General features: G+C 36.5%; 1 protein-coding gene across 10 annotated transcripts in view; it reads left to right on the plus strand.

The window, feature by feature from the left end:
* RIMS2 (regulating synaptic membrane exocytosis 2) overlaps positions 1–12,850 on the plus strand; it is a 445,769-nt gene that overhangs the window by 389,745 nt on the left and 43,174 nt on the right. For all 10 annotated transcript variants that reach the window (XM_030967156.1, XM_030967184.1, XM_030967175.1 and 7 more), the window contains one exon: positions 2,070–2,311. In XM_030967156.1, coding sequence (XP_030823016.1) covers positions 2,070–2,311 — 242 coding nt within the window. The remainder of the gene's footprint in view (positions 1–2,069; positions 2,312–12,850) is intronic.

Here is a 12,850-nt window from a genome sequence, read left to right on the forward strand (position 1 = left end):
CTGAAAGCACACATTAATCATATTTCCTTTGAGAATTTGGATTAAAAATACCATTATTGGATAAGGGGCTCTAATTTTCTATTTCTTAGTAAAATTTTGCTTAAGATAAAGTTGAAGATACCAGCTCTTCACAGCCATGTTTTTCCTAGACCTCTAGTATTTTTTACATGCAAGATAATGTTGAAACTGAGAAATGGTTTCAGTGTCATCTGTTTACTTTGACTGAATTGTTAGACGTGTAGTTTGATTAAAAATACAGGATGTGATGCTATCATCTAACAAGTAAGTTAACATAGTGCTAATAAGACACAGGAATACAAATTCTCTTTTACTGTTTCCCTGCCTTCCTCTTTACCCACATCCTATCCCACTCCTCCCTTGTGATAAACATACTAATGAGAGTCAGTGTATACTAAGACATAACAACACAGAGAGCTAAAAGAGGGTAAGAAAAAAGCTTTCAGGTTACCACTATGTTCAGTTTTTTGTGACTGTGTGTCCAGGCAAGGCCACTATGACTCTCTCTCAGCTTTGTGCTGTGCTTCTCCATCTGCTGACCCAAACTCTTATTCATATTTTTCCCTGTGCCTTCCCTGAGAAGTACACTCAGTATTTTTCGATGGTAAAGGTCTACTTCTGCTGTGAACCAACTCTTAGCTTTCCCTCTGGGTTGTGGCTGAGCTATAAGTCTTTATTTACTTTTGAGTGCACTGCATTAATTCCTTAGATAAGTTACTGACAGAATATTGAAAAAAACCTAACAGAGTATTGCAAGAAAACTTCATAAAGAAACAATAATTCCTTCCTTTTATTAAATCGATTTCAGGCCATTATAGGTAAGGGAAAAGGAGTATATATTTTTTCTATACAAAGAAAAATTTGTTCTAGAGACCTTTGTTGAGCACTAAAGATCTAGCAACAGCTTTTGCATGTATTTGAAAATCTGTTTAAGAAGAAAAAATATCCATTTTAGCCTTTATATATTGGTGATTTAACAAAAAAAAATCCCCTGGGTTCCAGAAATATTCCACAGTTTTGTGGATTGTTTAAAATGGAATCTCATGGGGACTTTTTGGTGAGAAGTACTGTACTGAAAAGAATAATAACGGTCTAAGTTCTGTGCAAGATCTTCATTGATATAGAAAATTCTCTATATATTTTCAGCCCCACATGTCTCCCAGAGCTTCCAGTTCTGGATATTTGTTCAGATACCTACCAATTAGATGTCAGGGCAAAATTTGGATAAGTGCTGTTGTCATCAATGTAGATGGCCATTTCTGAGGAAAGGAAAGGTCTCAGCCTGGACTGCTGGTAGATCAGGTTCCCCTGAGACACCTGAAATGCTGCAGCAGACAGTTCAGATGCAGCCACATAGAGCACATTTACAGAGCCTCTAAACAAATACAAAAGATACATTAGAATTGAATTTCATTTTATCAGTACTGATGATCTATGCCACATAACAGTCAAGTGTTGTGTGAAATGCATATCTAGTACCTGTATTTTTTGATGCAGAGATGGAGGGAAAACCTGTGGGTGTTCATTGTCGTATGATGAACTGAGCTTAACCAGATTAATGAGAATACCCTTGAAATATCTGAATGTTTAGTAATCAAAACTGGGCTTCAGACTGATGCTCTTTTCTACTCAGTAATGAATCAAGTGTCTGTTTCCCAGAGGAATATAGGTTATTTGTGTGTATATATGTGAGAAGAAGAGGCACACAGCACTGAGGCCAGAACTCAAATTTTCCAAACAAGAAGTATTATATGATGTATGGATGCATTAATTCTTTGGTATGCTTTTGCTGGCAATAAGTTTTTAGTCAATCAGTAAATAAGAGCTTGTTATTTAAAACATAGTTTTGATGAGTCAAGTATTTTCACAGTGGACCAACCAAGACCCTAGAATTAAAGTTTCTCCTTTTACCTCTTAAAACCAAACCCTATCTGTGTGATTAGCTGCTTTTACCCACTAGTCTCCCAAAACCTTCCATCTGAAACCTGTCCTTTTCTGTCTTCCCCTTTTTACTCTTTGTCTGCACTGTTTATCCATCAACTGGCTGACAGTGTCTTTACATCCAAAATGCAAAGCAGACAGATGGCCATCTCAGGAAAGAACATGACAAAGAGCACCAGCATCAGCGGGGAGATGTACACGCTGGAGAAGAACGATGGCAGCCAGTCGGACACGGCAGTGGGCACTGTTGGTGGTGGCAGCAAAAAGAGGCGCTCCAGCATTGGTGCAAAGATGGTCGCCATCGTGGGGCTGTCCAGGAAGAGCCGTAGCACGTCACAACTCAGCCAAACTGGTAGGAACTACATTTTTTTTTCTCGCTCTCAAATTATCAGTTAAATGTGCATAATATAATACTTATGTATTACAGTTTAATCATTTGAAGATCCTGTGGAAGTTGCCTCCTCAACAATATTCTATGGAATGAAGAAAACGGTCAATTATCTTTTTTCCTCTGAACATTCACTAAATTTTTTTTTCAGCAAAGATTCTTTTCAGGTTGGACTGAAGCTTTTATCTTCTGCTTGCTGGAACCTGCTTAACACACTAATTCCTTACTTTTCAGCTTTTCAAGAAACAGCATGAGCTATACTTTCATTTGGGGGGATTCCTTACTGAAGTTTCTGAAGAGTCGCTGAAATGCTGCAAAATGCCTTTGGTTTTGTCACAGATAGTGTTTGTGTATTTCAACATAAGGTTTTTTCACCTTTAAACATGCAACCTTATTTTGAAACAAAGCAATTTTCCTGAACAAAATTATAAGTTCTATTACTTTAGTGCAAATGTTTTATTGTGTTTTGATTACTTTATTTTCAGCATACAAGCCTATTCGCCATCCATAGAAATTTTCCTCATTTCTGTTTCTCTCAATTCAAATTGGATACTTCAATGTGCTGCCTAGGAAAATGGAGAGTTTTTCTGCTTTGGTGTCCAAAGCACTTAAAATCTTACATGTTTTTTCTATTTCTTCCTATTCTGGGGAAAATCCATATAATGCACTCTGAAAAGTTCAATGTCAAATAATGACACTGTATAGGACAAGTGTATTTTACATGGAAAAAAGTTACTTGGGTTTGAATAATATTCATATAAAAGAAGTATTTAATCACTTTATATAAGTATGCATATATAAATAGATAATATATATTTCAAGGTATATACAGAAGATATATTGTATTCTCAGTATTTAAGAAAAAACTGTTGTGATGCTTTCATACAGTTCAATGTAAGTTTACAGTGCCCTGCCGTGTGAGGTCCCATCTGAAGGTCTCCATTGTGCTAACCACCATTCAAACACAGATAACAGATTTCTCAGTTCTTTCCAAACCAAAGTGATAAGAGTTTTAATGTACACCAAAATGGAGCAAAACAATGATTTGCACTGTCAGAAAATGTGGTAAATTTTTCAAGTAAACTTTTGGAGGGTGTGGGTGGGATTTCAAGTACTGTAAAGAGTAGAACTAAAAAAGAAAGGAAAGAAGGAGAGGTAACAATGTGGAAGAGGGTGGGAAATTTGTCTTTGTGACTTATTGAATGCAGTATGAGCAGGAGGAAATGAAGAAGAGGGGAAAGAATGTCTGTAGAGAAAACCCAGAATATCATGCAGACACTGATGACTCCATTTGTAGGCAAGAATTTGCAGCAACCTTGTGTTTTACCAGTTCACTTGCAGGGCAGGTTCATGTACATTTCTATTTTCTTTGAAATAAATGACAGATAAAAAATGAAATCACCTTTGGACAAATCTGGGAAATGTCTGGTTAGGCAAGAAAAAAAATTGATCTCTTGCTTACCTGGAAGTCTAAAATTTTGCCTTCTGATAGTACAGAGCTATGTAACTGTACAGATGCATTCGAATATCAAATCATATACCATGCACTACATTACTTTTTATTATCTAATCTGGTCTCTCTTGCCATGGGAGCTATTAAATGAAGGCTGTCAGCTCTTTGTACATTGCTCAAGTATGTCTCAGCACTAGAGAGAATCTGTATTATGTGTCTGGTCTACATCTGATTTAAATACCACACTGTCTTTGTTATTTGTTATACTTTGTTATACTTTTAAGCTGAAGTTTTTCTCTCTGTTATATCCAATCAGTTGCCCAATGACTGATAAGATGCTCCAGTCAGGGACAAATGTGAAATATAACTGTCTCAAAGAGTACTCAAAGTCTTTAGACCCACTGACCGTGAGTAGGGTGTTCAGACAAACTCTTGAGTGAGGAGCCATAATTTGGTGCTGTTAGAGGAGTGGCAGCCCCTCGCCCTTGGCTGCTCCCCAGGACAGGCCTGTGCTCAGGGCTGGCCTGTGCCTGGCCCTGACCAGAGCAGCCAGAGCAGCTCCTGCTGCCTTCTCCTGGAAAAGCCCGTCGCGTTGGTTGGGAACAGGGATGCAGGTAAGGGCTGAAGGTTGTGTTGTAGAGCTGGTACTGCACACCTGCTCCTGCTGCTCTATTGGACAAGCATCTCCAAGGGGCCCTGTCTGGTGGCTACAGGTGGGTGCTGCTACAGGACAGCATAAGCATCTTTAATAGCTGGGTCACACAAGCATTGGTGGTTGTGGTGAGCAGGCCCTGGATGAGGTGTGTGCATGGTGCTGTGTCTACAGTGACACAACGCGATGGCCTGTTGGGTTGGTGAGTGTGAGGCCACACCATGAAGAAATACCTGGGATGTCTTCAGATCCTTCACAAAGAGAATAGTGAGACGCCAGAACAGGTTGCCTTGTGGATGCCCCATCCCTGGAATGTTCAAGGCAGGATTAGATGGGGCTCTGAGAAACCCAAGTGGAGGATGTCTCTGTCCCCCCTGCAGTGGGGGGGTGTAACTAGATGGGGTTTAAGGTCTTTTCCAACCCAAAGTGTTCTGTTTCCATCCATTGGTACATGTTACAGAAAATGTTGGACACCAGCATTGTACGTTGATACCAGAGAATTAAAATTTTCAAATAAGGTGTTTAATGAATTTATAAATTTCTCTGACTTGTCTCGTCATGTTCCTTTTCTCATATGGTGAGTGCCTGCGCAAGGAATCATGTATTGGTACAATCTGGAACCAAAACAGTAATTTCCTGCACGTGTCTTGTAAGAACAGTTTTCTGGAATGGAGAGGCAGGAGTTATTCAGGTGTCAGGGCACGGATACCATGTAGAAACTGGATTAAGTATATAAGTTTCTAAGGTACTTTCTGAAGATATTATATCATATAATATGGCTGGCTAAGTATCTCCTTACACATCAGGCTTGAAAAAGCATACCAATATCAGAAGATAACACTACTTCTGTAAAAAGTTGTGTGCTCATATGCAAATACTATCTGTATCTCTGAGATACAGATAGTATTTCCATATGAGCACAAAGAGATACTATCTGTATCTCTGAAGATTTTTTCAAGTGTTTTGTAAAGTACAGTTTTACTTCAGTGGTTTTCTTCATTCATATTTTATAACTAAATCTGTGCCAGAAGTTTTTCTGAAAGTAGGTCATCATTGTTTTCAGGCCTGTGTATCAGACTTACAATACATGCCTTATAAGGTGAGTTTTAAATGCCTTTTCAGATTATATTTATAATGTTTCTTGTTATTTCATAGTGTTAAGAAGTTGACACTCAAAATAGATACAGAAATTTATTTTTTATTCTGCACTGTATTCCTTTTCAGGTAGGAACAGTTCTTTTATGGGTAAAGAGCATGAAACAAAAGTAATTTTTCATAAGGTAGCTTTTTCTTAAGACTTCAGTAAATGACGAGATTCTGGAGAGTAGGGTAGCAAGGTAAATTAGAATTTATTTTACTTCTGGTTCCTGTACGTTTCCAGTGCTCCACAAAATAGTTAAAGGTATACTCCATATTCTTGAGTCAAACTATCAGTTCTAGAAGCTAAAATTTCATGGGTTAGAAGGAGTTTATGTTGCAACATTCAGGTCCTGATTCCACAGGCATTCTTCCTTGTGGAAAAGATGGCTTTCTTTACTGAGGAAGATAGAATGCACAATGCAATACTTAACAGGCTTAGCTATTCATATCTGGAATGAAATTGTTTTCCTGCTGGTCAGCCCTGAGGGAAGGAGCTCTTTAGAACTCTAACGGATCAGAGTTCTATAAAAATGCAGACTTAATTCTCAGTTATATTTCATTAATGACTAAAATCTTTGCCATCCTCTTGTGATGCCATCTTAGACACTCCTTTCAATTTACATGCACCGTCTCTGGCAGACAGATACCTGGGTGCCTTCACTGCCCTTATTTAGCTGACCTTTCTCTTTCAGTGAGGTAAATATTTTGTCTTTTCTTTAGTTAGCCAAAACCTATTGTGTTTGTAGGCTGATTATAGCCAAGAGCCAAAGCACTTTAACACACGTTTTCAGAATCTGGGGCACTCCATGGATCATATATACTAAAACATCACGTGTGTATGTTGGGTGACCCGTATGGGTACAGCGCACTCTCAGGGACTGAGACCTGTCATGTCTTTGGGAATGCGATTACAAATAGATGGAATCCATTAAAAGATATGGAAAAAGGAAGTAACAGCACAACTTGAGAGTGACCAGTGCAGTAATGCCTTCAGAGAGGTGTAACTATGCTTGGATAGAAATCAGAGCCCTCGTGTGTCTCTGCAGAGTGTTGCTCCAAGGTGCCGCGCTCCAGAGGGCCCTGCACACATAAACATAGCAGGTGGTGCTGGGGGCAGCCGATACTGCATGAACTGCACTTGTTGTGCCAACATGTTGCTCCATGTCACCTAAGAACCCTTGCTAGGATGCCAAATGTGGCATGAAGTTATAGGGCTGTGAAATTGGAATTTTGAGACAGTGTTAGGAGATATTTTGGCATCCTTCATAATTTTGCTGAGGTTAAACTTCGCCATATATTATTGAAATTATAGTTCTCTATAGGAAAAGTACAAACAGCTGTTGATTCTGTGCCAACAAAATGATGATTGATGTTGTGTGAACTCAATAGTTTTTATCAAAATGAGGTGTTTCCATTTTAACAAATTCTGGAGAGGTCCCAAGTGAAAAGAGATTAAAGTATTTAGAAATGTTGATGTTTCCTGGGTTCATCTTAGAAGAAATATAAGAGAACTAGGCCTCAGAGCAAAACATTTGAGTGAGATTTTATTTTATTTTATTTGTGTTTAAAACCAAATTTTGGAATCTGTATGGTTGAAGAGTGTTGAAACTGCAGTCTGAAGTGCTGTTCTTGTAAGTAGAACAGTCTCACTTATGTCTGTTAGGAACCAATGATGTTGCCTGTAGAACAATTTCCTCAACTCATGGAATAATTGAGAGGAATTTATTGGTAATATTGTTCTTGGTGTGGTATAGAACTTCACATTCCTCAATTCAAAATTTGATTTATATAAAAATAGTCTTCTACTACACATATAGTCAATGTTGTTCCTATTAAAAAGAGGGTGCTTAATCACTTGGAATCATGGTGACTAAAGGAGAAACTACATTGATTGCCTTTCATTGTCTAAAATGAGATAGTATATGGTAAGCATACAATTTACTGAATAAAAGTGTATTTGTTTACATAATAGACATAATTGTTTACAATGTTTACATAATTGTTATTTTCTATCCTAGAATTAATTTATGTGATCAAAATGGCAACTGAAATTATCATCCACTACTTTTAATTTGGACATGTATTTTAATTTTTTTTAAATCATATATATAACACAGGCAATTTGAAACAAGCCATTTGTTTGAGGGTTTATTTCCTCTCCTATTCCAGAGACAGACTGCTAATGTAATAGATTGCTTAATGTGTAGTATTACACTTGCATCAATATTCTTGATGTGTAATCTGATTTACTTTCAAAATTAACACAGAATACATTGATAGAAATATAGGATTAGCAGTTGACAAGAGATTAGGGCATATTTATCTTAGTCATTAGTTGAGAATTGTAAACTGAATCCTTTACCAAAGAGAAAGCACTATTATAATAAATACATTACCAAGAGCATTAATCAGCTTTTACTAAATAAGCTCTGAAAAGTATGCTAATAAATAAAGAGACTCTAATTGCAAATTAGAAAGGCTTTAAAATGTCATTAAATTCTGTTGTTTTTCTCTACATGTAGGGAAAGACTAGGAAAGGAGATACGGCAGTGAAAAATTTATGCAGATTTTCTGTGCAGGAAGTAGGTGTGTATTTGAATCTTCACATGTTCACAAAGCTTTTCTGAGACATGGATGCAGTGAAAACAAACATAAAGTTGAGATGCCAGAACTGAACTCCAGCCAGTGCTAGCTGTGATCTTATAGAATTCCTCTGAAAGACATTTCTCACACACAAAGTGTGGGAGACACCTTACACCATATATGAGGAGAAACTCCAGGCAAATGAGAAGGAAGCCCTGTGGTAAAACTAGGGAGTTAGAATAAAAGACTTAATTTAGGAAAAAAGGTGCAGATCATGTACACCAACTGAGCTTTACTGCCTCAGTCACAAATAACTCATCAAACTTTTCTGTAATATAGTTATCAACTCAATGAGGTACACACCTGTAAGATTGCCTGTGGTAGAACTAATCCCCCTAGTTGTAGGCATTCATGATATTAAAAATCCTTACTTATCATTAAAAAAATTATTTTCTGCATTTTTTTACTAAAAAGAAAGTTTCTTATATTACTACTTGAACTCATTAATAAGGGGGAAAAAAGGAGAAAGTTCTAAGTGAGAGCAGAACATTTAGCTTGACCTTCCACAAGATTTTTTTCTTTCCATAATTAGACACAAAAATAGACAGAAATGTAGGGTGATCTTTCCTGGTAAGAATACTGCTTAACTATTTTTCTTTTTCAGAGTGCAAGAATTCTCATAAGATCCCTGCTAAAAAAAATATACATCTCATAAGAAACTCCAAGCTATAAAGCTGTTTTATTTCTGGTTTTGCAGTAAACAAGATTTGGGGTTTTTTGTGTTGTTACATAAGGAAAAATTTAGGCTTTCCTTAAGAAAGTTTCCATTTAGAAGCTCCTTTTGGGATTTTTTAATCCCTTAGTTAATTCCTTAGTGATATAATATATGAGAATTTCTTGTTCATTCTTCTGTGAAAGAGGGCTCTGATTTCAGTCTACTGAAACTTCAGAGTCGAAAAAAAGAACTTTATAGGGCAATCTCATAGCTTGGCAATTATTCAGTTTTCACTTTGCCTGAAATGTAGCTACAATTCTGTGTATATATGCAGTTTATACTTCAAGGAAGAAAATTCAGTTGGTTTTTTTTCTCAGTTTAAATAATATCTCTAGTTTTGTCAATTTTGTACATAGCCACCTCAATGAATACTCTTTGTATTATTCTACAAGGACAATATGAATCTATCCATTGCTCTGTGAACCATTGTCACTAAATAATATTGGGCTGTGAAGGGTGATTTACTTCAGATCTCCAAAGGCCAGCAGGAAAAGGCCTGTAGTACTTTGCTGTTGAACAGTTATCAGAGACATGGCTTGCACACCAAAAATAAATAAATATTACAGTTATATTGACAGATTCATTACAGCTGCATATTTTTTTAATTTAACATTTTGTAATAATACAGGATTTCTTTCTTTGTACTTAAGTGGAATGCAGTATTAAATGTCTTTTGGCAAGTTGTATCTTAATATTAAATTTATGTCTTTAACACTACCCATGCTATCAATGCTATTAATAACCCTTTGAGAAATGGAATTCTCTTTCTAAGGATAGAAGTGAATTTATAGAATAATTACCTGGAAGTAAAAGAGTCATGAAAATAGCCTCAAAACAAAAGGTCTTAATAGAGGCATGCTGGGCAGACTAATTCAGAACAGCTTTCTGGCCTTGACTGGTGTCCAAGTTAATGGACATTACTGTGTCGCAGAAGTTCCCTCGACTGCACTGTCCCATTGCCCCTTTCAGCTGCTGCTGTCTCTGCCTTACAACCCAGCAATCCAGGGTTCTGTAGGATAAAACAGGGAGGGAGAAGTTACAGAACTCCTGCTTTTAAACACCCCACGGGATGTACAGCCTGTGGGAAATCACGCAGGTGCTGAGAATACAGTTGTGCTATTCACATTTCCAGGCGCTTTGTGTGTAATGAACTGGGCTGTGACACACAGTGCACTTCCAGGCTCTTTAGCCTGGCTTTGTCTTCCATGGAATAAGTGTGATGGTACTATCACCCAAAACTAACAGTAAACTCTTAACAGAGAACTCTACAGGAGAAATTATATTAACAGAGTAATTTAAAATTATTTAAGTGTAGCTTTGATAAATACACAGGCAACCATTTGATCAGGAAGCTGAACCTTTTGCTCACAATCAAGATACCCTAACAATTAGCTTACATTCAAGTCTCTTATCCATGCTTTATTTGTCATATTGGGTCATCCTTTTTCTTTTTTTGGGCGCTAGCAAAAACTTCAGTTTGCAAAATAGTGCATCACAGGTGTGTGCCAGATGGTGTATGCCAGGTATGGTCCAAGAAACTGGGAAACTTTTTATTTTCCTTCAGCAAGGGAGAGGCTCTGAAGACATTTCCAATCACAGATACATGTTGGTCAGTTGCAATATGAGACAGACATTTGGTCTCTGCTTCTCTAGAGACATAATAAAATAAATCAGCCGTCAAAACTAAATTTCTTGAGCCAAGTTCTGCAGCTGCATTTTTAAAAGCTTGCCAGATCTGTCTCTGAGGCAGACTGTTTTCTGAATGCTCATGTGTAGGGCCCTGCCACCTCCACGGTGGCAAGTCAGTTGTTTCTCAGCTAGTATAGAATCAAAATTAGATGGAAAATTAGGATAAAAATACTGAATCTGAGGAACTTTTTTTTTTTAGTTTGGAATGAGATGACTGATTCCTGTGCATTTTAGGAACTTGCATCCAATACTAAGCTGGTTTTCATTCAAATGTGATTTTGCAGTCTGTACAGAGAAGTAAGACAAACACAGGGGAGGATAAGAAAAGAACAGAAAAGAGAAATTGCTTGAGACCAGCAGAAGTCAATGGAGTGCCATAAAGTAAACTTAAAACTCATCAATACTCTACTTTCTGTTTTAGCACAACAAAAAGGATTTTGTGAAATTATTTTTTCTGTCCTTCTGGATTGCTCATTGTGCTTCTTAACTATGCTATTGAAGAACTCCAGGTTAAAGTCTTAATTTTTTTTTTAAATTTGAGAAAGTAAAACACATCCTTATACTTTACAAATGCCAAATGCTTTGGCACTGGATACTAAGGAAATGGATAGATTAAAGACATCCCAAGTGCATCTAAATTAAGTGGAAACATGAGAATCTAGCTCAAGGAGTGCAGTGGCTAACTGTGTATTTTTGATGCAGTATTTTATATTCTGGTAGTTTACAACTGAGGATTTCTTCCACATATTGTTTGTAAATGTCAGTACAGGTTATTTTATTGCCTTTTGAGTATTGCTTGAACAAAGTGATACAATTTTCTCTAATATTGTCAGGCATATGTGAGTTCAGTTAAACTTGCTTCTCATGCTCAGGGAGCCAAAAATTGTCATGGAGAACATTTCATAGGAGGACAAAAACATTTGTTTGCAAACCATTTGTAATGCAGTCTATCTAGGAAAAGATGAATTGCCTCTTAACAAATGCAAAAAAAAAAGCACATTTTTCCTTATCACCTAAATAATTTGTGCATGGTTCTGTGTCTACCTATATAAGATAAACAGATCCTTTGGGAGATATTTTTTAGCAGTGTTACATTTTTTTGGGAAAGTAAGCAAAACAGTTTCCTTAACGGTGGGTTGTTCCTTTTATATCTACTTTTAGGAGTTTTTTCTGTGCTTGCAAGTGCTTGTGTGAATGATATTCAATTTTTTACTGTCATGATCATTTCATTTCATGAAATGCTAAACTATATATGTTTTCTTATACTAATTAAATCTCTGCTCCAAAAGTCACAATCAGATTTTATTCATTTTTGTAACTATAGTACTCTAATATTTTGGGTTTGCCCTTGTCTGGTTAGAATTTGGTGCCAGCAAAAATTATTTTTAGCTCAGTCTATGAAATCATGTTGAGACTTAATTGAAAATATTCACAGTAATAAGTACTGTTCTTGTTACTATTTGCTGCAGTAAGACCTGTCAAGAACAAATTTGTACTGTGAAGGAAAAATTACTTCCCTCTGATTAACTAAATTAATTAATAGTTATCAGCATTATGGATTTTCTCATAAGGTGGATGTCTTTAATATTTTTTTAAATTTTAAATTAATGCAATATCTTTTTTAAAACCTGCAGTGTTAAGGCACAGCCAATTTAAATATTTATGTAGAAAAGTAACATAGTAGCACATTAAAAAAAACAAAGCTAAGTTCTATAGAAACTTTCTATTTTAGGTGTCCTAAAATTTGTAACGTACATATTCTAGCAAGGCAATATTCTACTTTTTTTTTCAATACAGCATAGAAATATGCTATGATACACAAACATAAGAAAAATACCATTGAATTTGAAGATTTAGTGAGAAGCACTGCCTGCTTCACCAAAGCATTCTTTTTCTTGAAAAGGACAAAGAACTTCTCCCTGCTACCTGCTGTATTTCCTTTTTTCTGTCACTCTTTCCCAGTTCCTATGTCCTCTTGTTTCACTAGCAGTGCTGAGCTCCCTGCTGTTCTTGGACCTACCCACAGAGCAAGCATTTGGTTCGTTCCTTGGTTGAGTTTGTAGGTAACTGAAAAATTTCTGGTCCTAATCTCTGTAAGCCATGAGTTGCATTAGTGACTGAAAATTGAGCTCCCATCCAGAGGATGAATATAAAATTGGTTTGTATGAATCTGCATAACTTGAAGGAAGAAAAACGTTTAGGCAGACTTTT

This window comes from Camarhynchus parvulus, chromosome 2 (genome assembly GCF_901933205.1).
Source record: "Camarhynchus parvulus chromosome 2, STF_HiC, whole genome shotgun sequence".
Classification (NCBI taxonomy): Eukaryota; Metazoa; Chordata; class Aves; order Passeriformes; family Thraupidae; genus Camarhynchus; species Camarhynchus parvulus.